This window comes from Embiotoca jacksoni, unplaced genomic scaffold (assembly GCF_022577435.1).
Source record: "Embiotoca jacksoni isolate LCO1_2020_lvr unplaced genomic scaffold, fEmbJac1.0.p SCAF_11, whole genome shotgun sequence".
In the NCBI taxonomy this organism is placed as follows: Eukaryota; Metazoa; Chordata; class Actinopteri; family Embiotocidae; genus Embiotoca; species Embiotoca jacksoni.
The window spans coordinates 1,480,146-1,506,119 of NW_027185241.1; the positions used below are offsets into that span (position 1 = coordinate 1,480,146).

At 41.7% G+C, this 25,974-nt stretch overlaps 1 protein-coding gene across 1 annotated transcript in view; it reads right to left on the minus strand.

The window, feature by feature from the left end:
• The window catches only part of ago3a (argonaute RISC catalytic component 3a), a 28,631-nt gene that overhangs the window by 1,125 nt on the left and 1,532 nt on the right, over positions 1-25,974 (minus strand). The window contains 16 exon segments of the mRNA XM_069141611.1: positions 341-442; positions 1,024-1,158; positions 1,647-1,841; positions 2,001-2,091; positions 2,215-2,374; positions 2,827-3,011; positions 3,857-3,990; positions 5,318-5,440; positions 7,560-7,679; positions 7,939-8,086; positions 9,185-9,272; positions 9,426-9,560; positions 11,895-12,031; positions 12,874-13,082; positions 13,327-13,447; positions 13,766-13,937. Coding sequence (XP_068997712.1) covers positions 341-442; positions 1,024-1,158; positions 1,647-1,841; positions 2,001-2,091; positions 2,215-2,374; positions 2,827-3,011; positions 3,857-3,990; positions 5,318-5,440; positions 7,560-7,679; positions 7,939-8,086; positions 9,185-9,272; positions 9,426-9,560; positions 11,895-12,031; positions 12,874-13,082; positions 13,327-13,447; positions 13,766-13,937 — 2,255 coding nt within the window.

The window sequence follows — 25,974 nt, forward strand, 5'->3', positions numbered from 1 at the left end:
CCACTTTCTCTACTTTCACTCTCTCGCTCTTCATACTAGTTTGAGAAAATTGCATCATAACTCGTCGGAATCTCGACTCTCTCTCAAATATCTTACAGCCTTTTTGAGAAACTTGAAAATGTCCAAAACAACCAGATCTGGTTTCAGTTCCTCAGGATCTAACTTGCGCATTTTCTCTAGTGAGCGCCTTATACCCAAATCCTATTCGTTATCTATTTGGAGCAACGGGTAGCCCTGCAAAAAGGCCACAGTCTTCAGATATTAAGATTTTAATAGCGGACTGTGTGATGAAATACTGTTGAAAAAGGCAGCAGAGAAGACAAAAAAAGTTTGGTCTGACCTGTATTCCAGCGTGACTGCAGAGGTAAAAATCGAACTCGTAGGGATGCGTGATGTCTGTATCCACGGTAGTACCAGCAGGAATGTTTCCACTACGTCCAACCTTCGCAAAGCAAAATTACGGACAGTTAGTCCCTGCTAATGCTTTTTGACTTTTGTCTCACCATTTGTTTCACCATTAAAACTAAAACATAAAGTGGATGAGGAAGGGGGGGGGGGGAAATAGTAGAAAACAAAGCTTTTAAAGCACTAAATTATGTCAGGAAGTAAAAATCCGAATAATTGAAAGAAAGAACTAGTGGATTGAGTGACTCGGGCAAAGGTTCATCGAGTGTTTCCCAATCAACAAATTAAAAGCGTAATTGCTCTGTATAAGAGTGCCTGCGCTGAAAATAGGGTTGTTACAGGCTCGGTCTTACTCTGGGGGCCTTGAGTGCCACTCCAGAGCTCTTGGTTTGCGCTGGGCCCTAATGCTTTAATCGAATGTAATTACAGGGGTTAGACGGGTGAACAGTCCAATTGACAACAAAAGGTAATTTAAGAGGGCCATTTTCAGTACTTAATGTACTAACGCGGCGCATAAAAAAGAATCTGGACTCGCCCAATACGCACTGTGCCGAGTTTAATGGGTAACATTACTGTGTGATACTCAAAAGATGGTGTTTGCGCGTCGTGAGGACTCACTCTCTCGTTGCGGTCGGCACAGAAGAGGCGTGTATGGTGGCGTTTTTGCACAACAATGTAGGTGATGCCTGGCTGGTACTCCTTCTCCAGGCTGATACAGGCCTCTCGGATGGCCAGCAGCTCATAATACAGCACCTGAAGAAGAGGAAGAGAAAGAGGAAGAATGAACGAGAAGAAAGGAGAAGAAGAAGAATTCTGCTTGAGTAGTTTAAAAAAAAACAACAACAACAAAAAAACACGAGGAAAAAGACTGTAAATTATTTCCTCTATACACTTTACAGTATATATTACTGTGTGCTTATTAATGTGTCATTGTAGTTTCATGTTGTACTGTCATTTATAGATACATTTCTCTGCAGGCCTTCTTTGAAACTAATCTTGATATCAATTTAAGAGCTCTAATTCAGGAAAACGTGAATATTATGCTCCACTGGAAACATTTCTAATTGAATCATCTGTGGTTAAAAGCATTTTTTGGAACACGCTTGCACAATTTGATTTGAAGAGCGCTACCACATCTGGATTGCGACTTGTAAAACTGAGTGAAGCTTCAGAATTTCGTCTGGTATCGAGCGTTAACTTCACATCCCGAGTAAAAGTAGGAACAAAAGTTTGAAGCTGACCTGTCTGAACTGGCCTTCTGAAACTCCATCCCTGTAGAAAATGATCCTGGTGGGCTTGTAGCGCGTTGACTTGTAGAACTGAATGAGCAATTCCCGCACCATAGAGGCCAGGTCCTGGATAACCTCCTGCCTGGGCCTCTGGACTCGCACTGTGGCACAGTACCTGCTGGGATGGGCGTCCATGCTGCCGACCACCTGACGGAGAAACGTGAGGAGCAGAGGGGGCATTAAGTGAAGAAAGAAACATCAAAGAAAAAGCCTGACCGAAATGTCAGACTCAAGACTGAATGGGACAGAAATTACAAGTTAATAGACTGAACCAATAGGTCAGGTGGAAATAAAGAAGAAACTAACTGCTGCAATTGAAGGCTTCTTCCCATCTCCAGCTGGCGGATGCGTAACATCGGCTCCCAAGAAGATAACTGGCTGCTGAAACACTGATGGTCTGCGGATGGAGACACGAAGGAAAGACGTGAATGAAAAGCGTCGAAACAAACGGCTGAACAATCGAATCTATTTCGAGCAAGCGTCCCAAGAACACTGTCGTATATAATGAGCGCGGTTTTACCGTTGGTGAGGCACCAGGATGTTGTTGATGCCTCCGAGCTTCACATTGATCTTGAGGCAGAGGTTGGACAGAGTCTGAGGTGACGTCTTCACCACGTTCTTCACCTGGACACACTGCGTGGCCATGCCAAGGAGGGTGTCTCCCACACGCTTCACCTCCGCTGCGGGTGGTTGAAAAAGACAAGTGAGCATCAAAAAAAAGAAAAAAGAAAAGGCAAGCGTATAACTTTTTCATTTTAAAATAGTAGCTCAGATATTATCGTGTTGAAGTTCTCAAAATCGACGTCAAATTTGAAAAGCAGCAGAATACCATTCATTTAATTTCGAGCTTCACAAGTAATCGTCAAAGAAATTGACTGTTTTTACTTTAAAAGAAAAAAATGGTACTGAGAAAAAAAAAATTGTGATTTAAGAAGAAATTATTCCCCCAGATTGAGTGCAGTGCAGCTCCTTCAATATGGTTCTTTCATTGAAGCACTTTCGGGAAGCGAAGGAGGAGAGTAAATTTCAGCAACACTTATTAGCACAAAAGCTTGAGTGTATGCACGTAGTCTCAGATAGAAGTACATCTCTGGACTCTGATATAATATTGATTTTTAAACAGTTTTCTGACCGTAGACTGGAGTCTTTCCCGGCAGGATGACGATGATGAGCTGCAGCCCGGCGTAGGTGTTCTTCAGGTGTCTGAACATGGGCTCCACGCTGTCCGCTCCCTGGGCGTATTTACAGAAGCATGGCTGGCCTTGGATGGGCATGCCAGCGTCCTTGGAGATTTTACGCAGCTGGTCTGTGAAACCCCTACAAGAGAGATGAAAAAGAGCAACGTCAGGAGAACGGTGCTGAAAGCCAGAGGCTCTAAACTTCCGTTTTCAAGCCTGGTAAAAAATTTAAAAAAAATTCTCTGCACAGCATAAATACTGTATGTAAAAGTACAAGTTTTCCATTTAAATTTCGTCTATTTTACCCTGATATATTATCCTACAATGCCCCCAAATTACACTTATATGTACTTATATCTACAGTTATGTTGTGTAGAATCTACTGCGTCGGTATTCATACTGACATCACGTATGTAAACTGCATTTTGGAAGCCTTCGGGTGGAGAAATGCTGCCTGAGTACTTGAAATTCCATCTTGAACAGTTGCACAGGTATTGCATTTTCCCTTGTAGGTGTCAGACTCTTCTTTAATAAATACAATACGAGGTTTTTAGGGGTTTAGAAAGTACAGATGCCACAGATGAAAAGGTTATTGTTTCACGAACGGGCACTGTCCCTGTTGTATTAACTAGTAAAATAAAAGTAAATAAATAAAATAATAATGAAAGAATGTACAATAATGTACAAACACCAAGACTATCCTTCTCTTAGTTATTATTTGCAACAGAAATTATATATTATTCCATGTTCGTGATAAACAAATGAGGTCATCTCGAACATCACAACTGCTTTATGATAGATGCATAAAAAAATAAAAAATAAAAATAAAAAAAAAAAATAAAAAAAAAAAATGCAAATTTGAATACAAATATCTTCAAGGATATATTTACTTATCTGAGTGCAACTACTATGTGCGCAGTGCCAAAAGAAACTACACAAGGGGGGTGTTGAGGGAAAGAATACATTATTAAAAAAGGATCTCACTTGAGGATTTCTTCCCGACACTGCCTCTGTGTGGCGAAGCAGGCGATGGCCCACATCTTGATCTCCACCCCGGTGTGGAACTGCTTTCCCCTCATGTCCCACACCCCGTGGCTGGGTGTGGCTACTGTGCGATTCTGAAACAACATCACAGTCTCAACACATGTACTCCCGATTAAACGTGGGCAAACACGCACATTCGTACCGTTCGTACACTCACACAAGACAGGAAAATAATTGCCACAAGAGGTAAACGCACTTTCTAAAAAACCCACACGAGCCACACGCACATTTTATCCACCACATTTCTGCACACGTGTTCACACTTTGACATGAAATCACTGCAAGACACACGCACGTATGAATAAAGCTCAGATTTCACAAGAGAAACGTTTAACTTTCAAATCAGATAAATATAATCAAATAGTTTTGCAATTTAACCTTAGATGTTAGTGCTAAGCTAGTGCGATGCAGTCTACGGTGTGTAACGTTAAATTAGGTGCGTGTGTCTCATGTAACAATATGTTCATAACTGTATCATAGTTCTGTACAATGACATGCGTTTTCTTCAAGAGTTTAAACAGACAGATGTTAAATAATAGTGTAGTTCAGTCTCAATAAAATGCTTTTTCATTCAGTTTTTGGAAACTTCTTCATTTCTTCTTGACTTCTTAAAGTACAATTAATATCAGGGCAGTGGAGGTGAGCCATATCACATCATTCGTGATAATATTGTATAGTTTTTTTATATGATAAAAAAAAAAAAAATCATACCGTAATGATGGCAATCCATAACCCAGCATAATAGTATCACTTATGTTACGTGCTTGATTTACACACGGCAACAACCAGCTCCACAGTGGAGGAGCAACAGTCAATACTGTGGTTTGAAAACAAAATGTCAGATGTGCAAAAAAAACAAAACACAGTAATATGTTAGTTTTTACTGGGAAACTAAAGACACCGTTACATTTATGCTCACATTCAAAACTATTAAATCTATTTTGTTGCAATTGTATGTTTTTGATATATTGTTCAGTATTCTGACACTGAATATAATTATTGCTCACCCCTATTAGGCAAATGTTGGCAACATTTTTAGCTCCATCTCCCATAATGATCTATATGTCAGAAGCATAATTTCAAATTATAATTTGAGTATTCTTTTGTAATCAAAATAATCCTTCTGGCAGAGGGATAGAAATGTTAACGTCCCGATTGCCAGCTTACAAAACTTCAAACTTAGCCTTTTTTTTTTTAAAAGTGGAATCAAAGGCTGCGTTATTGAGACTCAACCACAAAGGCAATAAACACTGACACCATGAAGTACAAGCAGAAGCCAGTGAGTTAGTTTCCCCACAGAGACGGTGGAATAAAAGGCTGCAGAAAGGGAGAGCGTGTCAGACAAACAAAGAGAATGGGCGTGATTTAAAAGAAGGGTACCATAAAGTGCTCTGTGCTCACCCTGCCGCCGTATTGCAGCATGGGGGCGGGTAGCACTCGCCCCGTCACGTGGGCCATCTCATCGCGCACTTTGAACTGGAATTCCTGCACAAACGGGTCGGCCTCGTAGTTGGCACTGCGCACCTGTGGGGAAAATTGGGCGCAGGGTCAGGATAAGGTCAGAATATATGACGGCATGATTTGAGTCCAGTGCAATCCTTAAAGTGTATAATATACAGCCAAATATTCTCCGGAAGTTTCCTTTACCTGCTCACTCACTGGTGGCTTATTTTGTTTAAAAGAATGTCAACATTTAGAAAAATGGGTTTATTTGCTTTGTTAGAACAGAAGAAAACCACTTTCATGTCTGCGAATTCAATACAAGGTGACAGCCAGCAGCTGGTTAGCTTAGCATAAAGAAGACTGAAAGTAAGAGGAAACGGTTGGTTTGGTTCTGTCCGGTAGAAAAGTCTTACCAGCACCTCTAAAGCCCACAATTATTATTGATTTACATTTCAATTTGTTAATCCGACTCTAAAATGAGCTCGGCTATTTATTTCCCCGACTTGTTGTCCTTTTGTTGTTTACCAAGGTACTGAATTTTTATGGTTTAAGATTGTTTAGAAGAAAACCACATTGAGATGCCACAAAAAAATGACCTCCAGCACACGGGGGAGATGATAAGCCGGACTGGCACGATCTCCAATTGTATTGTAAAATTCATAACATCGTTCTGACAGACACAGCTTATCTGCTCGTGTTGTCCTTTTTTCGACTTTCGATCTCCATCATTCCACCCACGTTGCCTTGTCTGTTTCAAGCAATAGTGCATCAAAATGAAAACACCAGCACACCGATGTCTGCAATGATTTCCTGTACGCACGTCCAGCAGATAAGGGGACGTGATTTAATAAGGTAACAACGGGTATTAAATGCGTGCCTGCTAATCTGATGGTAGCCAGAGGCAGTCGATATACGGTTTGTTCGTAAACAACACGCTGCAGACTCTGCAGCAGCTGCACATTAAGGCCATTACCAGTGGCAGCGTGTTGACCGCAGGTAGAGCTGCACTGTAATGACCAATTGTGATGAAGCAGCATGCAGACATGTTTATGTTAACAATACAAAATGAGAACGTGGCCGAGGTGATTATAAAAACCAGTCATTTGACATGACAGATGAGCAGCAAGGCAACCGAGTGATGACAAGCATAGCAACACGGGCTGTTATCTGCAAGAGTTATGATATTCTTAATGGTCGATGGTTCTATTTTGTACATTTACTAAATATAAGAGTTTCTGCATACAGGAACGTTCCCTGAATGTTGCCTCCCAGGTTTCCCATGTTTTGTCTTTTAACTGCTTCCTAACCCGCCTCCTTCACTATGACTGGCCGGTCATGATCCCCAAAAATAACTCCTAACTTTTGACCCCTATAATCTGACTCTTACTACTTCAATGCATGATTTTGGCACTACACAATAATGGAAATGAAAACCCGGATAATATACGGTTAACAAACACTATTCTTTGTTTTACTTATATTTTAACAGCAGTAAAAAAAAATATATCCCAAGATGCAACAAAATTTAAACTGTAATGCTTTATGAATTTTTAAGTGTGTTCATTAAAAAAAAAAAAAAAAAAAAAGTGAGGGAGTTTTTCATATCGATTAACATTACATTTAAGCCTCAGCAAAACAAGTTGACACAAGGCTTTTTTTTTTTAAGCCTATAAATCTCTTTGTATTTTTGAATCTGCTGTCTGGTAAAACAATGCTGCACTGGCCAGATGATTATTGCATACTGGGCGTGATCTATAGACCGAGCATGCGCACCAGAAACTTATGCTGAGCCGAAACAGCTAACTTCAGGCTTAGCCCTCTCCTAACTTTCATGGGGATGAAATAATGCCATCGTGTGGCTGTTCTCGGTTTTTCAAATGTTATCAGGTCAAATGAATCAAATTCTGATAGTGAAACAAGTCGTGTTGTGGGTTTTGTGATGCTCAGAACAATTTATCCACCGTTTTACTGCCACAACACTTGAGTGATTTTGTAATCACTCACTGGCAGAAGGCGGAGCCAAACGCTCCATACTTCAGGTTTAAATAGGCAAGGGAATAAATATCACTACCTTAAATTTATAATCTGCTAATACTGAAGGGATATTTAAAGTTCAGTATAAAACACAGCCACAAATATTGTCATTTCAGTATTTAAACAATGTTTTTATAAGTGATAGAAAGCTGTCTGCAGAACTCACCAGCCTGCTGATCTCCTCTTGTCTGTCAGGTGCAGAGCGAGCGGTGGCTTTGATCATCGTGGAGGTCTGATTATCTGTCAGTTTCTTAATGCACCGTTGACCTGCTACAATGTTACACACCTGCAAGGCAACAACAAAAAATAAAAAAAGAAGTTTAAACATGTATTTTTTAAAAATCACTTTCACTAATATTTGGACAAAAGTGTTTTTCTGTGCAGCTTTTTCTGCAGCTGCTCTGCTTCCTATTTATACAGCTGATACACAGGAACGTCTCGGAGCTGCCCGGTGGACCACACACGGCAGATTTCATCATGCTTGATGTAACTGCTCGTGTCAGAGCCCATAAAACTGAGTGGAACAGCAGTTTGTTTTCTCTTACCTCAAGGGGCAGGTAGGTGTGCTTTTGCTCCTGGCCCACCTGTAGACAGGGCAAATGTGGGTATTTGAGCTGCAGGTTGTACTTCTCCCTGAAGTACTGGGCTACAGTGCGCTCTACAGTTTGACCATTCTCTAACTGCAGAGGGAACCTGGAGAGAAAAGGACAATTTATGTCAAACTGTAGAATTACACGTCCTTAACGACATCAGAACTGAACAAGGCGTATTTGAATTTCAAGTTCACCCACAAAACAATCTTTATCCATAATTTATTTATTTTAACTTGCTTTATGTGTGCAAATATAAAACCACCAAACGGAAAGTGATGCTGCAGGCTGTTGCACTCAATTAGTATTCAGTTGTTTAGCATAACACAACTCTTGCATAACATGGAGTAGGTTTACTGCCTTTTAAATACTTTAACTGTAGCTACATTAGTCAGGAATATGTAAATATTCAGTCAAGACTTTTTATTGCAAGATATTCATACAACTGGGGACTAACAAAGGTTTAAGTGTCTTTATTATGTAAGCAAATAAAAAATGTTTTGAGAACAAATTTCTTACTGTAATCAAAAATCAAGTTTGTAAATATATATATATATATATATATATACATACATATATATTACTATTATAAGGTTTTCTTCTAGTTTCATACACAAAATTCTTAAGTCTGTAGCCAAAACTAACAAAACTGTAAGAGCAAATTTGTTTGCAAAGCAAATCATTTTATTGTCAGTTTATAGACTTTTAATTACAAACTTGATTTTTGATTGCAGCGTTTAGAAATTTGTTTTCAAAACAGTATTTGTTTTGCTTGCATATTAAATACACAAAAATACCTTCATAACAAAGAAATGAATTGAGACGATGAAGCATGACTTGCTCCAGCATCACCTGCGTATTATAGACCAGAAATCTGTACCCGACTACTTGATAAATTAATGATAGTTCATCAATTAATTGCGTAAATACAATTATAGCCGCAGCACACGGTACAGTTCTACTCTGACAAACACTGAAGATCAGCAGCTGTGTGGCTACTTCACTAATAGATGACTAACGTTGACTGAATGTTCGTGTCTGATGAGTCAGCTATTATCCGGTTTGTTTGGTGGTGGATCGGTGATCATATCCTCTCTGCCCCCCCCTCCCTCCTCCTCCCCCTCCTCCTCCCCCTCCTCCTCCTCCTACTCCTCCTCCCCAGAATCTCCCACTGCCTTCACCCGCCCAGAGACTGACTCACGTTTGATGGCTGGCTGGCCGGCGGGTCACGTTGCAGACGCGGTACTTCCTCCGCATGGTTCCACAGTGCGTCACCTCCACCTTCAAACCTGGTGAATAATACAGAGCGTTGGGAGCACCTATAAGAATGTGTTAGAGTGTGAACACCTGCTTAAATTTTCTCTCCCCACACGCATTTGTATTCATCTGATTTTACACCGTTTCCCCACATGCAGGCACACGTAACGCTTCCCCGGCTTCACCTTTGATTTCTTTGGTGAATTTGACCCGGTGCGAGTCTGTGAGAGGGCGAGGCTGCTCGTCTATGTTGTGGATATCCAGCACTTCACACATGAACTGGATGACTGGCTGGGCTTTGTAGAAGGCTGTGGCAGACACTGAAAGGCAAAGCAACAACAATAGTTATTAAGGATGAGAAAAAAAAAAAAAAAATAAAATAAAATAAAATAAAAAAAAATGCTACCACACAGCACTAGACACAACTTCTCTCTACCTGAAAAGAAAAGCTGAACAGAAGTGCAAAACTTTTATCCAGTCAGAAATTTTGCCTGGCATTGTAGCTTACTGGGCACTCTGTTAAGCTTTTTTTTTTGGCACCGCACAGGACTCGGAGTGAGTGGAAAATTAGAGGCTGTGCTAACGATGAAGAGAAAATCTCCCATCACTTCACATCCATATGAGCATGTGTTAAAAATGGAGAATACTTTGAAATTTTCACGTGTAAAAAAAAAATTAAATAAAAAAAAAAATCACTGCAGCTTTAAGTAATAGAAGCTGTAACACAGGGACAGAATATGTGTCTTTGAATGAATCTATTACAAGTCCATCATATTATTGCACAGAAAGCCGACTATGCTAAATAAATGTCACAAAAACACTGCAGGAACACAGGAAGTGCAATTCATACAGCAGGAGATGTGGAGATTCTCCCATAAGCAGGTTCCTGGTTTCAGTTCAAATGCTTTCTAAAAGGGGAAACGTTAAAATATGATAAGATGGCAAAGCAACATTCAAATTTAGGGGAAACAGGATTAGGCATTATAAAACACAGCAAGATTAAAAGAAATCCAAAAATGGAGATGAAGAAAGAGCTGAAGAAAGCGCAATACTGAGGAAGCTGTTGAGAAATATTTCAGCTTAGCTGCTTTGATGCAAAAAAAGAAACCCTCTTTTGAAAGCACCGCTAACGCATCTATGAGTGATGCCGAAAAAGAAGGCAGATGACGGCACAGTAGACAAAACTCTTGCACCTCTGATTTGCCCCGTGAGACACGAGTCTTTCATCACTGACAGGAAGTGGAGTCACCCAGAAAGTCCTCGCCACGCACTGTTTTCATGTCTGTGTGTAGAGGTGTCGATGAGTCACTCATGTAAAAGTAAACTTAAAACGTCTCATTTGTCTGTAGTTACAACTATTTGATACCTGCTTTTAATTACCCAGGATGCACAATGCGGGAGGCAGACTTTGTTTTCTTCATGGGCGTGTATTTAAATAGGATTACTAGTTGGCTTTGTACTCAATCAAATACTGAACGCTCAGCAAACAGTTGGAGTTTTATTTTACTGATGAAGAGTAGACAAAGAGACTTGTGGCGGGCAACTGATTTCCAAAGGATAAAAAGGCGGGAAAATAAGACAAAGAGCGAATCAGAGAGCAAAGAGGCAACGACTCAAAAGGAGACGGAGGCTTCAAGCACTTGGAGCAAAACAAAAGCTGTCTCAAGGAAATGCTCCACAAAGCTGGCCTCCTGACCCCAGCAACACCCACCAGTCTCACCCATGGAGGCACAATGAGAGAGCGAGACACACACACACACACACACACACACACACACACCTCTGTCTCCACAGCAACAAACTAGCCAGTTCCCATTCAGCCAAGAACCCTGCTTCCTTCATGTTCTTTAAACACAGACAGACAAACAGACAGACAGACAGACAGACACTTTCTCTCTTGTCAGACAGCAGAAGTGACTCCATTGTGACATATTTAATCTGTTGGTTAACAGCAAAAAAAAAAAAAAACCTCTGGTGTCACAGAGGGAGCGATGTCATCAAGTAGAGCTAAACTTACTTCATAGTCATGTTCATGAATGTGATCAGATACAGGAGTATCCAAGTTGAAAAATGTCAAAGCAAATATATCTTGTGAATTTCTTCCTGAGCACAGATAAGGTGTGCTGCTTCCTATAAACATTTGCTGCCCCAGCTCAGCACCGCATTAACGAAAACGCCTCGAGAGTAACCTGCAGACCTTTTTCACGTCCAGTGACAAGGCCCTCCCTTGTGTGAGACATTGTCAGGTTAGATTCATGTTAAACACAGCTATTCAATTTCTGCAAACAAAACATCACTGAAACTAAATTGATCATGCGCAGACTTCTAAAAATAGTCTGTATCATGGAGGCTCCATGTCACTCTAATCTATCCGTTTAATTATTAAAATCTAATTTCCCCAGCTGTGCAAGAGGTACAGTGAAATCGATTTCTGTGTGACTGTACACAAAAAGACCCATTTTATTTTCCTTTTTTTTTTTTTTTTTTCAAACAGCGGTCAAATTACAAAGGAAATATTGTGAGTGTTATGCACGAGTCTTCTTATATATTAACAGCTTTATTTATAAATATACTCCCTTACGTCTTAAGTGTTTGAGGCAGTAAGCCGTAGAAAAAAACATGAAAGAAAGCAATCAGTGGAATTTGTTCCTCACCATCAATGTTAAGCATCATCTTCCACATGGCAGGGCGCACAGATTGGTGAAAGCCGAACCAAACCTCCCTCCCTCCTCCCAGAGGATGGTCATAACCCTCTGGAGCCGAGAAGAAGGATCGGCCCACTGGAGTGTACCTGGGAGGAGAAAAGTCAGTTTAAGTTTATGTGAGGAGCAAAGAGACTAAAAACAAATTAAAGAAAATGAGGTGGAAAAAAACAACAATCAAAGGTTGTGTGTGTGTGTGTGTGTGTGTGTGTGGGGGGGGGGGGGGGGGGGGGGGGGGGAACAAGAAAAGTAGGAGAACATGGGGCAAGTCGACACATCCTGAATTGAGTATGTAGGTCAATGTTTTTTTTATGGTGTCACATTTAACTGCTCTTCAATATCGCCTGAAACTACATCAGTGAAATGAGAAGGTGGTGACATTTCCTGGACCCATCAACCTCTCATTACTCTGCCAAAAAATACATTAATTATTTTATTTAGGCGACATTATTCTTTGTGCCTCACAGATTGACAATGTGTCAAAGTGCCACCGTAATAACGGGCTCCCAGCACTTGCTGGCACAGTTAAATGAAAGGTGCAGATATAACCAGTTTTTAATAATGCTTTGAAAAAAGATTTTTATTAAAGCTCTGGCAGTACTGTGTTCAGATGTGCTTTTGCTGAGCCTTAAAAAAAACGTGATATTGAGTGCAGGGTGGTATCTGTGAGAGCCTGTGTAAGCCGCGTTTGATTTCCGTTGGGATCAGAGCGCTGATACTGGGTCCACTATGGCAAAATAAATACATAGTATTTACTGTGAGTATCCATTTTTACGATGTGCTTGATTTTTCATCTTTCGAATATATGTTTGCTGACTGAAACTGAGGTGGAGGAAAGAAGGACCGATCGATTGTTTCCTTCGGAGTCGATTCTCGAACCCCGAGGTCCGGCTGAATCTTTGTAAAGACAAATAAAGCGGCAGCGGCTCACTTCATGGAGGGCAGGTGTCGCAGCACTACGTCCACTGCGTGCACGGGGTTGGTGCTGATGGGCTTGTCCAACTCGAGAGGCTCAGGCATGCTGCGGCCCGTCAGCACCTCGTGGAGCATGTGCCAGCTGACCAGAGACACGAACTTGATGGAAACTTTGAATGGCCGATCCTTCCCTCCCTCACCTGGAAGAGTGACATCCAGGTCCACCTGTGGGACAAAACAAACAAAAAAAGAAAAAAAAAAAAAAAGAGTGCACTATCAGTGAAGGGTTTGGTTATGTGTCCATGTGTGTGTTTGTATGTTAACTGCTGCAGGAACACAATATTTCTCTCTTCAGGAGACAATGAGAAGTTCAGACTCTGCGTCTGTGTGTATGTACATGTTTGACATTGATGTTGCACCGGAAAGGAAATGTTTTATTTGTGTCGGTGTATTTTGTTTTCCAGCTCACTCCTGCGGGTGCCACAGGCAGTGGGTTGGCTGTGTACAGACTCCTCTTTCCATCATACACTGGCCTGCGATCCCCAAAGATTGTCACCTTGAAGTGCTGCACCATCGAGTCAACCACTTCCCTGTAAAACACACATTCAAGCAGATTTTCTGTCACACTGTCTCATAAAATATTGACATGTTTAAGCTGTCAAGCGGAGAGTCATCATCGCACAAATCATTAATGAGACCATCTGTGAATCAAAAGGTCAGATTCCGCCAAAACCACATCCATTGTGTCCGTTAACAGCTGCTGCAATTTAGCGTGCTCGCTCACTGCGAGCTGCTGAATATCAGATATCATATAAATGTCTGTTTCTAATTTAATGTAAATATTGTGTCTGACAAGGGTACAGGAGCGGTTTTACACATACGAGCAGCAGCCAGGGGATCGATCTTACCTGTTGACTCGCCGTGGGCACTTGTCAGGCTTGATGTCCACCTCGTAGAGGTAGACATCCATCTTGGGGATGTCCACCTGGAAGCAGTTGGCCAGCAGCTTGATTGGCTTCCCCATGGTGCCATAGCCAGGCCGCCGGGGCATGGAGAACAGGGACTGGGCCCCAACGGCTCCTGAGGAGAACAAGGAGCGGGCGGATAAATAAACCGAAAACTTTGTGCAGATCGGATTCAGGTCACTCAGGAAGAGGAATTATATATATATATATATATATATATATATATATATAGAATATAGATACATATATAATATATATATACACATATATAATACAGACACTATTGCAGTATGAACATCTTCCAGAACATGTATTTTTGTTTTATATTTCAAGCTTAATTTCCAGTAAAATTCCCTGTTGTTTCCACAGCTCCGTAGAGAAAACAAAACATGATGCTTTAAAAAGGTCCTGTGCTGTTTCTCTCTCTTTGGCCTGTCAGTGCTGTTCAGCACTGGTGGGTAAAAAACTGTACACTGTAACAAGGTAGCGGGTGTCTGACGATAGAAAAAAAATAAACAGGGAAATTCCAAATGTCAAGATAAGGTGGTATACAGGTGAGAAGCCAAGAATAAACACATGGTCTTGACATTTTCAACTTCCTCCAACTTGAACACACATACATGTTACCCTTTCAATGATAAGCCTGCAGCACAAAGTGCTTCACAGCAGAGCAACATAGACACATAAAAAAAAAAAGAACCAAACAAATAAACAGGCATACAAACATTAACAATAAGTTTAAAAAATAAGGTAAAACTAGTACAAATGTAGGTTGAATAAAATGAAGGACTTCAAATTGCAAAAATAAAACAATGTTCCAATAATCAATAAATAGAATTCAGAAAAGTGAAATCAACACCAGGGGTAAATACAATAATTGAAATTTTAAATCAGGATGATAAACATTAACATTACTCGAAAGCCAGATTAAAAAGATATGTTTCAGTTTTCTTTAAAAAAAAAAAAAAAAAAAAAACCCAGACAGCTTCCTGTTCTGATGTCCAACGTGTACTTTAAATTTGATTTGACGTACTCAGAAGAAAAGTACAGACATGAGACAGATTTATCACAGGGGAGTAAAGCCTGTTTCAAAGTGAATAGCAAATGTTGATGTAACACACACGCACACACCGAGGAGTTCAAATTCTTTGACATACATGAGGGTTTTCATGGAAGTAAACAACTGCACACACGTGTACGACTCGGGTGCATTTAAATATACGCTGCACCTGAATCAGGAAGTGCATGAATCAGCAAATTAAGTAGCCTTTTATGGTAATAAAACAAATCTAAGATGGAAGATAAATGCTGAAAATACAGCAATTCTGCCTTGCAAATAATGGCATAAACATCCTCACAGACACACATGGAAGAAGAAGAAGAAGAAGAAGAAAAAAAAAACGAGCTGAATAAAGTGACTGTCAGAAAGGATTTTCACCGAAACGATTTAATTTTGCTGTGGTGGCAGCGCTGCACACTTGTTCTACAATTTAGGGCAACATGAAGGGAGTGTTAGTTGCGCCTTACTAACACAAGAGAACATGTGTTCGAAAATCTGCTGCGGCGTGACACAGATCACCGCGCCGTGCAGGCGCACACTCACAAAGACCATGAGATGTTTTAGACGTGAGTCACTTTGATCCCGAAACAGAGAGTTCTGTTCAACTTAATGTGCCGCACTCATGTCAGGGCTATTTTTGGGTGTGCTTAGGCTTGCCTTCCACATCACACTTGAGAAAATTAACGGTTTTGCCGACATGCCAATACGGTACGACGCCGTCCTGCTTTCTGCTATTGTTATTGCACGACATAATTTATTTCATTTACACCAAAACTCCAGTGAGACTCGTTCGTTTTTCCTCTCTGGTGTTGCTATGTTTATTCCCCCCTCTGAACCCCGTTGCCTTTTTTGTTTTTTCTTCTTCTTTCTTTTCTCCAGTGTCTGCTTAAAAAAACTGCTCCTTAATGTGTCACCGATAAATGAGAGTCATGGTCCAGGGTGATTCATCCCCGCTTTGACTCATAGGCTCACATGTGTGGGTGATTCTGGGGTCGAGGGCCCCACTATAGGGAAGTTCATAAAAAATTTTTTTTTAAAAACTCCTCCCAACAACAGAACAGAAACCTTCTGAGGTGTCGGCAGACATGAGCTTGTTTATTTACTTTGAACCTTTTATAAGTCAGCGCTGGTGGGCTGCAGAGCGAAGGCTAACGGGGGTTGCTGAGGGGTGAAGGACTCTTGTTTGAAATAGCGTACCGGGGGATAAAATGCCCCAAGAAAAAAAAAAAAAAAAAAAAAAAAAAGAGAAGTCTGGAATTCCTGCCACGGCTGTCTCTTTCACACAAAACCATGTGCACACAAACTTTGTAATGGTAATTCCCCCTGGGGCCCTCGGCGAAACTTTGTGAGGTTAGCCCGATTTCACACACGCGAGAGTGACAAAGAGAGTGAAGGCAGATATTCTGGTAAGTCTTCATTTCAGCTACAGAGCTGTCCACCACTGAGAGAGAGAAACGTCCTAATTCAGTCAGAACTCACTCAAAAAAAAAAAAAAAAAAAAAAAATCCCTTGATACAAATTTAAATAGGGTCTTCATTACCGAGAGCACTTTTTTTTTTTTTTGTGTGTGTGTGTGTGTGGGGGGGGGGGGGGGGGGGGGCTGTGCTGGTCCTGGTTGTAAGTTAGTAAGTAGGAGGAGGGTAGCAGGGAGTGGTAGGATTAAAGAGAGTGGGCAGGGTTGGTGTTTTCCAGCTTTTCATCTGCCTCTCGGATCTGGCTTCCATTCAGAGTGAGTCACAGCCACCACAGGCAGAAGAAACACACATGTGAGCATCCTGCTTCCGGACTCGGCAGCGGGTGAACTTCAGTAGCAACGATAGCAAAAAGCCAAGAAAAAGGAAACTTAAAAGCGAAAAAAAAAAAAAAAGGGAAAGGTTGCGGTATCCGCCCACACACACACACACACACATACAGAGAAAGAGATGTGCAGTAATTTGTAGCTGTGGTATTGTACAGACACGCTGAGAGAATGGGCTGATGTTTCCCCATATCACACAGAGAGAGTTGCTATTTTGGGCACAAAACACACCAGCTCACACTTTTCCAGATATTTTTTTTTCAAAACGGGAGATAAACTAACATTTTCACGTTCAAATAAACAAATGATTGCTGACAATCTCCAATCTCCCAAAACTGCAAAAAAAAAATAAAAAAATAAAAATAAAAAATGACCTCAAACTAACCCACCACCCGCAGTCCTGACTTTGTGTTTGGATGGTGGTAACCTGACGAGATGCAAACAGGCATCAAAACAAACAATCGTGTCGCCCTGATCAAAACACACAGGCCCCCCCCCCGTCACTGTGGTTTTCGGCTTCATGTGAATCCTGCTGATTATGACAGACCTCCGGGGGAGGGGGCTTTCTGTCGCTTGTCTTGAGAAATTGGGGATTATTATTATTATGTTCCCCCGTGTAAAGTTGGTTTCAAGGTGATAATGAATAGTTCTTTGAGGGTATTTTGGTGAATTGTTACAGAATTGTTATTGGTTCAAATGAATTAAAATGTGGCATACTTTCTTAACTTGTACAAAAAAAAAAAAAAAAAGATACTCAAAAAAAATCATTTGAATGACTTTTTTTTTTCTAATATCTGGTAAAGTTAGACTTTTTAAAAACCACCCATTCAAAAAAAAAACAAAAAAAAAACTTCAGCTTAAGAAAATTCACTACCTTCCAACATACCAAGGAAACATAACGCCCACGGCAGGCAACATGCTGCGAATTTATGAGTTATGTCACAGATGTGTTTTGCTGAATTTTCTGAATAGTCAACTTGACCCGGATCATACACTGAAAGATCCGATATCAAAGCTACTCCCCTTGAATGCACCGTCGTCCCTTTCATGGCCGCAGGGCCCTCTGTGGAAACCATTGTGAAGCAGTAACGTGCATCACACGCAGCCACCAGTTTGAAGTGGTCACTGTCGGGCTTTGGAGATGCTTTGACTTATAAAATGCTTTCCACTGACGGCGACCAAACGCAAAAAGAAATTCTAAATTCTTCGCCGATCCTGCGCTACCGGGAAGGCTGCAAACTGCAGCTCACGTCTACGTAGCAGACCAACGCACACCCCTCAAACCGCAGAATGTTGAAAGTCCGCATAAGTTGACTTTTTCTGTCAAGTCAGGGATGAAGGTGGGACTGGCCGGGTCGCAACCTCCTGAACATTTATTTAAGTCACCCGACGCCACCGGGAAACCATAAGAGAAGCAACACGCAGCAATTGCTTCAAAGTTAAAAGTTCAGGACATGTAGGCAGTGTTATAATTATATGATGACTAATAACCTGACAGTGGAAACAGACACTCTTGGATCTCGCTAGGTGTGTGGGAAGCTGTAAAACCCCAAACATACCAACATGCTCGCAGGAATTTACAGGAATGTCCCAAATTCTGCAAAACGAAACACAATATACTCATCAAGAACCTGTCGAGGACACCATGACCTCAACTGCTGGTAGATGACGCGTTATGGTTGGCGATGACAGATACTGAAAGCTCGACCACAAATCCACACATTAAACTGAGCTTACTTACTCTTTGTACAGTGTGGGTAAGGCTTAGAAAAACACCTCCCTTTGTTGAGTTATAAAATGCTTTGTGTGTGTGTGTGTGCACATTTAGATAATTACAGGAAAGACATGCCTTAACAAACAAAAGAAAGTCGATTTAATCCTCCCTCTGTCTATAGGGTTTCATTTCCCGAGATGGTACATTCATATCAAGAGACGACAAAATGACAGCAATTTTTCCAAGATCACGATAAAAAAAAAAAAAAAAAAAGTGTAATTTAGTGAAATTGTAAATACTCTGCAGAAATGTCAGGATGAAAATTGCATTTATTCTACAGCAAATCATGCATTTTATAACCTGCGTCTTCTGCTGGATTATCATTTTACAGACTATGCCATTTTACGATTTTGTCAGTAGAAGAATACCCGCTGATGACATTTTTCCAAATAATTGTATTTATTTATATATTTTCATTTACTGACACCGAAAATGTTGTTCTTACAGGCAGCTCCAAACATAACTTCCAGGCCCAGAGGCAAGTAAAGCATTCTTGGAAAGCCAGACTTATTAATTAACATGACGGATGCACAATCACAGCTTAAGTAATTCGTGTTAATTTGAATGAAACTGTAATCATAAGTGTTACTTGTGTTCTTCAGAAAATGTTTAACACATTTTTTTCATAAACTAAATTCATTCGTTTCAATTAAAGAAGACGTCCTCACTGAAATAAAATCAAAATATTTTAATGACGCCAGTATTCTACTTTAAAGTGATACACCAAACAGAATATATGTTGTAATATGCTGCCACAGTGTGGGCTTCAAAGATTGCATTCAAATATTGAGAGAGCATCTGCTGCGGTCGCTTCAAATTTGTGTCATTTACACGGCTCTCCAAAAGTAACATGGTTTCATAGCAGGAATACAGTAAGTACCAAACCTTCTCTTATGAGTGCCGCAACAATATTCACTTTTCTGCCGTCCACCTGACAAATATGCTCCAAAATCTTTCTGAATTCATTCCCTCAGCCTCTTCATTCAGAAGGCTGTCAGTCAGTAAGTGAGTTTTCTGCTGGGCCACTTGCGTGGTCAGCTGGCAGCCATATAATTTGGACATTACCCTCCTTCTCTTTTGGCTGATCACTTTCAAACGAGTCAACCGGCAGGGTGAAGAGCGGCTGACACCTTTTACAGTTCAAGCTACTCTCGGACTTCCAAATGACGCGCGTCTACACGCATATCAAAGCTCATCGTCAGCTTTTTTTCAGAATGTCTTCATTATGCTCGCATGTCCAGACACAAGTGTGCATTTAACACTGATATTACAAGTATTTTGAAAGTCTCCATTCTTCAGCAGTCACATCAGGATCAAATCAAATCAACATTCGCATGCAAATCAGTCAATAAAATGAAATTACTTGCTTTGGAGGTTCTTTTGTATCACTGGAAAACGAGAGGCGAGGACAAGTAGACTTTGGAATTTGTAAACAAAGCTGAATGATACCAATCAGCGAGGGAGGCACCGGGGCTTCAAGAGTGCACATGGAATAAATAAGTCCAACAAATATTATATAACACACCGATAATTAAGATGCCTTTCTGAGCATATGAATATTTTGCTGAAGCATCTCAGCAATGTGAACTCATTCCACTCTGCTGCTTTGCAACACAACACAGTCACACTGTACACAGTGGGTTCGGAGCCAGAATAACTGGATGGTGAGAAGCCAGGCTGAAATCCAGTCCCTGCTAACCCCCTGAGCCACATCGCTACATCCCCCCCCCGGTGCACGAACGGCCACGCTGCTAACCGGTGCACAAGTCACCACAGGCCCGCACACCGACACCGACACACACACACACACACACAATACAGCTGTTGTGTTTCTAATCCAGAGAGGCCTGAGCTGTGGGAACAGGGCGAGTGCTCAGTGGCCAGGCACAATGGCGTCAGTCACAGCAGGCAGAGCTGAGACACACACACACACACACACACTCACGGACATGCACAGAAAAGACTGATAGCTGGCGAAGGAAGGATTGAAGCACGTCACACACAGACAGACTCCCTCCCACCCACCCCGCTGTTCCCCTCATCAAACTCAAGAGTGCTGCATCTGGCACCCGAGGGAGTCGCTGCCACTCTCTGCCGCAGATGAACAGCAGCGGGCCGCCACATACTGACAGGCTGACGATCAGTATGATCAGGCCCGGTCAGTCACAACAACACGCAAACAACACCCCCCTTGAGGGCAGGGACGGGGTTGTTTGCAACATACTCATAACAGAGAAACTAGGCAGGCGGGGGGGGGGGGGGGGGGACTTGGAAGTATCATCTGTAGTGAGAAGCCAGACTCGGTTGCTCTTGGGAAGGCCCAACTGTCCTACTGACACGGGTTCATGATGCATGGATACACACTATATACATTCATACACACAAAGTACCAGCTCTGTTTAACTGACCAGGAGATTTTATTCAGGCAGGTTAAATGGAGCCTTCTGTCCTGCTGGTCCAGCCTGAGTGGAACAGTGGAGGGAGGCCAGTGTTTGTTGACTTTCAATGTTGACTTGGTTGGGATGGCTGCTCTGTCACTGAGGGGTTTACATGCACTCTAATAAATTAATTTGAACCAAAACAAGGAAATACTCAATGTCATGTCAACGTATTAACACGACTTTACTTGCATTTAAAAAAATTTTAAAAAAAGTCCTTTTGCTGAAATAAGAAAATTTTGGATTTCACTAGTAAGGATAGTTAATGTAAGTTACAGAGGTTATGTGCTGGAAAACATAGATTGTATATAAAAGTGGATGTAGTTTGAGGGTCTGAAAAGTTAAGCCAATGTGGAAGTGCCTTAAAGTGCAATACCACTCTGGGCCACCGGGGGCTGGCTCCAAAACAACTCTGGTTCGAACAGACTCCGATTAAAAAAGATTTAACTTTTATCAAATACGAAGTCAATACAGCATTTTCCAAAAGCCAAATGATGTCATGCTGAAAATAATTTTACAATTAACTGGATATGAGACTTCAAAGAAGTATGTTTGGGAGCGCGCCTGGTTTTGTTGATCTCCCTGCTCCGTAGCTCCTCCCTCTCGTCCAAATATGGTCCACTTCTGGCTCGGTAAAAGCCAAGATGGCAATTGGCCAAAATGCCAGACCCAAGGCTTCATAACAGAAGTTACGGTGAGTTGCCATTAGCTGCAGACCCATCAGTCACCACCATGATACGATGGAGTGACTGTTCACCCGTCATAACACTAAAAATGATCATCAACACATCTTTCCACAGACAATATCTGCGTTTCTTTTGTTTCCATTTGGACCACATTGGGACAAACAATCCCCAAAATAGCTTATTTTCCATTTTTAGCTGAAGTTTTTCCCACCACAAGCTGTATTTTGTTTATCAAGAGCATATACATATACAAAAATCTGAATTAATTAGGGATAAACAGAAGTCAGAGATAGACAGGAAAACTTCACGCAAGGCTGGAACCAATTTACTCTCTGGCTTAAAATTTTTTATAGCACTGACAAATTTGAGCGGTGCTCATATTGCGTGACTAAAGCGCGCTCGTTTTCCGGTAAAAGCGACAGCCACTAATGACGGATGAATGTATTGGCAGATTGATGAAAGGAAGACTATCTCCAGCCTCTTAAATCATTCCCTCTGTTTTTTATTTGTTGCTCTGTATCCTAAACACAAGAACAAAAACACATCAATATCTTTTCTTATTACATCAGCTGGGCAGCATGTAAATCCTCCTCTCGGACGGCGTATAAATATACCTCCAACTTAAGTGGACGGGCCTGTAAATGTGAGAAACAGCAGCTGCCACTGAACTATGTATTGACAATCCTCTTTTCAAGACTGCATGGAAAATTGAAGACAGATATTTTCTCTGCCGCTGATTAACAGACCGATTTCTGTCTGTCCTCCGGTGAGACCCAAAACAAAAACACACAGAGTACCCCATCGAGGTCCCCCGCTTCCTGTCCATAAGCTCCCCCGAAAATGAGCCCCTCGCAGCTCCCCCAAAAAACAGAGCTCAGGGAGGGGAAAAACCGAGGGAGGAGGAGGAGGTGGAAAAGAAACGTGGTCTGGTCCCTCTAATCTGTGACACATCACAACCTCCAGCCTTCCTCCCCCTCTTCCTCCTCCCCCTCCTCTTCATAGTCCTCTGTATCCCCCTTCGCGCGCACGCGCACACACACACACACACACACACACACACACACACACACACACACACACACACACACACACACACACACACACTCTCTCTATCCCCTGACTCTCCTTCTGTCGGCCCGGCCCACTGGCAGGAGTTTGCCTTAAGCCCTACACATGTGTCAGTCATCAGAGTTGCCTCCTACACCAACACACAATTAAGACCTTTTTAGTGAACGTGAGAAAAATATATTCCCTGCAGGGCCACAGGATATAAAATACAATATTAAAAAAAAAAAAAAAAAAAAAAAAAACTGCTTTCAGACACCTTAACTTATTTCAGTAGAATAGTGAAAGTGCTGGGCTGAAACAACACTTTTTTTTCTTCCTATTTAGGGATTTTAGTCAAAACAGTGGAAATAAAACGTGAAAATATATCAGGGAAGCTTAAGATTCAGTTTCTATTTTGGATTGTACAGTTTAAAAGACAAACCAAAGCTTTGTCGTTTAAATTATTTGTAAATGCTGTTGTGTGAAAATAACCTTTTCTGGCAACACAACCAGCAGAAAATTGTGGCACAACACTAGGAAAATATAGATGCCAACCTTGCCAAGAAAGTCTGGAAAGATTGATGCTCTATTTACAAATATATATGATTAAACAGGGCATGGTTCAAATTCTGATAATGAAGATAATTGAAACCATTAATAACCTGTTCTTCTAAAAAAAAAAAAAGTGAATAAGTATCATAGTATATTAAACAACCACAACACCTCACATTGAGGCTCGTGTTTTGTCTCAGCAGCCCCCTGCAGTTTCTTGGCTATAACACATGCTGTGCGAAAATATTATTGCCAACATTGGCCATATCTTGTGCCAATTATGGCATACGATCTGATAAAAAAAGAAAAAAAGGAGGGGTTAATTCGAAGTTTTTTTTGGAATCATTATTTTCTTCAGTGTAATATAATAAAGGGTAAATCTCCCTCTAATACAATGAGCCTAAAGAGCAACGCCAAACTGCATTCTCCATAGAAACCAACAACAATATGCCAATAGTTAGTCTTATGGGTGGCTGGGCTCAAAGACGGGGAGTGGGTGGGTGGGTGGGGGGGGGGCTGCCTATTGTCAGTAGGCTGCTTGAATGAACTGAGTATTATGAGGGGAGACTGCAAATCAAGTACTAAGCCCTCCCTCAATGCAGACCCCACTGTCTGTACAAAATCCACAGAGACTCCACGTACAAGGGGAAAGACAAGGAAGGCAGAGTTTCCCACTGGGGCGCAGGGAAGGAAACAGAAGCAGTAACCAAGGAAGGGAATGAAGGGCGGTGGGGGTGGGAACTCTCTGTGAATCAAAAAAAAAAAAAAAAGAGCGGGAAACACAGCAGTGTGAGAAAAAGGAGGCTGCGAAATGGGAACAGAAACTGGCGGAAGAACAAGCGCAAGACATCGACGGGGGAAAAACAAACAAACAAACAAAGTGAGCTAATTTCAGACGTTCCCAAAAATTACCTCAAAGACATTGTTATCACGAAACTAGCTCAAATTCCTTTCATGTGTTGTTGTTGTTGTTAATGGACAGTGTACAGTTGATGTCGCCACCAGAAAGATGATTCGGTACAAAAATAGGCTTTTATACCGCTTATAGTTTCATATTCTTCCATTCTGCTCAGCTGGGACATTTGATGGGGAAAAAAAATCTGTTGTTTTTTTTAAAAAAAAAAGCTTTCTTTCTTTATTGTAAGATGAAAGATGTATAAGGTATAAAGCATTAATAGCTGAATATTAAACAGGTCCTGGGAGCCAGATTTTGTTTCCTTCGGACTTCAAGTTGCCGGTTCTTCGTTTTAAGGGGCCAGTTCACACCAAATATTTGCAACGAGATGATTTGAAACTTGAAATTTACCAGTCTGCACACTTTGAAACGTGCCAGTTTACACCGAAGCAACTGGACGAGACGGTGTAGCATCTCCATCGCAATGACTCTCCGCCCCCGTGTTTTACCTGCCAGCTTTTAAGGTGTTTTTTTTTTTTTTTTTTTTGTGGTTGGATATCATTTGTATCGTCCTAAAAACGGCAGCAAACTAATGCCGTGAACTTGAGACGAGCCGTTCAACCCTGTTGTGTCATTTTCTGGAGCCGTTACATCATTTTGAGGAGTTGGCGTCTCCTCTAATAAACAGGAGGGGAAAAAATAAATAAATAAATGAGAGGAAAAATGGTTTCTTATATTCCCAAACTGCCCACTTACGAACCGACAAGCTGAGTTGCAGGTGAACGCGTCAGCCGGTTCGAGTCGTGTGGAGACGGGACAGTTCGGGCTGCTGCAACTTTTCCCTGCAGCATTTTGAAACCGTTTCGCCTCGTCATGAATCTTCGGCCCGAACTGGGGTTAACGAAACTAAACGACTGCAAGCTGGAGCACGGATATGAGAATTCATAGCAACTCGAAACAAGATGGCTAATAAAAGCCTTAAAAGGCCGACTGCTCATTGAAACGCTGACCCGCCAGTAAAAACCGCACGAACGCCTCTATCGAGTAACAAGGAAATATTTATTCAAGTTTATGTTTAATATGAGGCCTCCAGAAATGTAAACAAGGTCAAGTTGATTAATTCTGTTGAGCTCGTCCACGCTATCTATTGCAACTCGGCCATAATGTAACATCGCTTCGATATCAAGTGACCAGCTGATCGTGGGCATGCTGAAGGGGTTAGCGCATCAAAAAGGATTTGATTTGCTTAAGGCTCAAAAGCCTTGGACTCATTATATCCCAGTGCTAAGCTCTCCAGAGCCGTGGTTTTCATGCCACGTGCTGCCGTTCAGTCGATTACTGGGGAGAAGAGCAACTGTCAGTTTCTGAAGCCGGCCGCGCGATCAATTTGCATTTTCTCACACTGCTCCCCAGGCCGCCGACTGACTGACTGACTGACTGACTGACGGTGGCCCCCTTTTAAATCATTCACTCGGGCATCGGGCTTCACTGGTTGGCGGTTAGCGATGTGGGGATTGTGAACCAACACACACACAATATCAAGACGGTAAATTTGCAATTGCATTTCAAAGTGAACGCCTCTCGACGTAAGGCTGGCCGGGAGCGTGAAATTACACCGATGTCAGAGGGAAGCGAGCAGCCAAGTCGGTTTGAGGGGCTCCGGTGGCGTGATGGCGGCAGACGCAGCTCGAGTTCATCGAAAGAAGACATGAATGTAAGAATCGTCACAAAAACGAGACGACTCGAGCCACGAGAGTAAACGAAAGGATTTAGTTCAACGTATATTCTTTAATTGTTGCAGCGAATGGCGTTTGATGGGGCGGGGGGGGGAGGGGGGAGAGGGGGGTGTGGCGGCCCCGAGCAGAGATTAAAACATCCTGTACAAACATGATGAAGATGCGT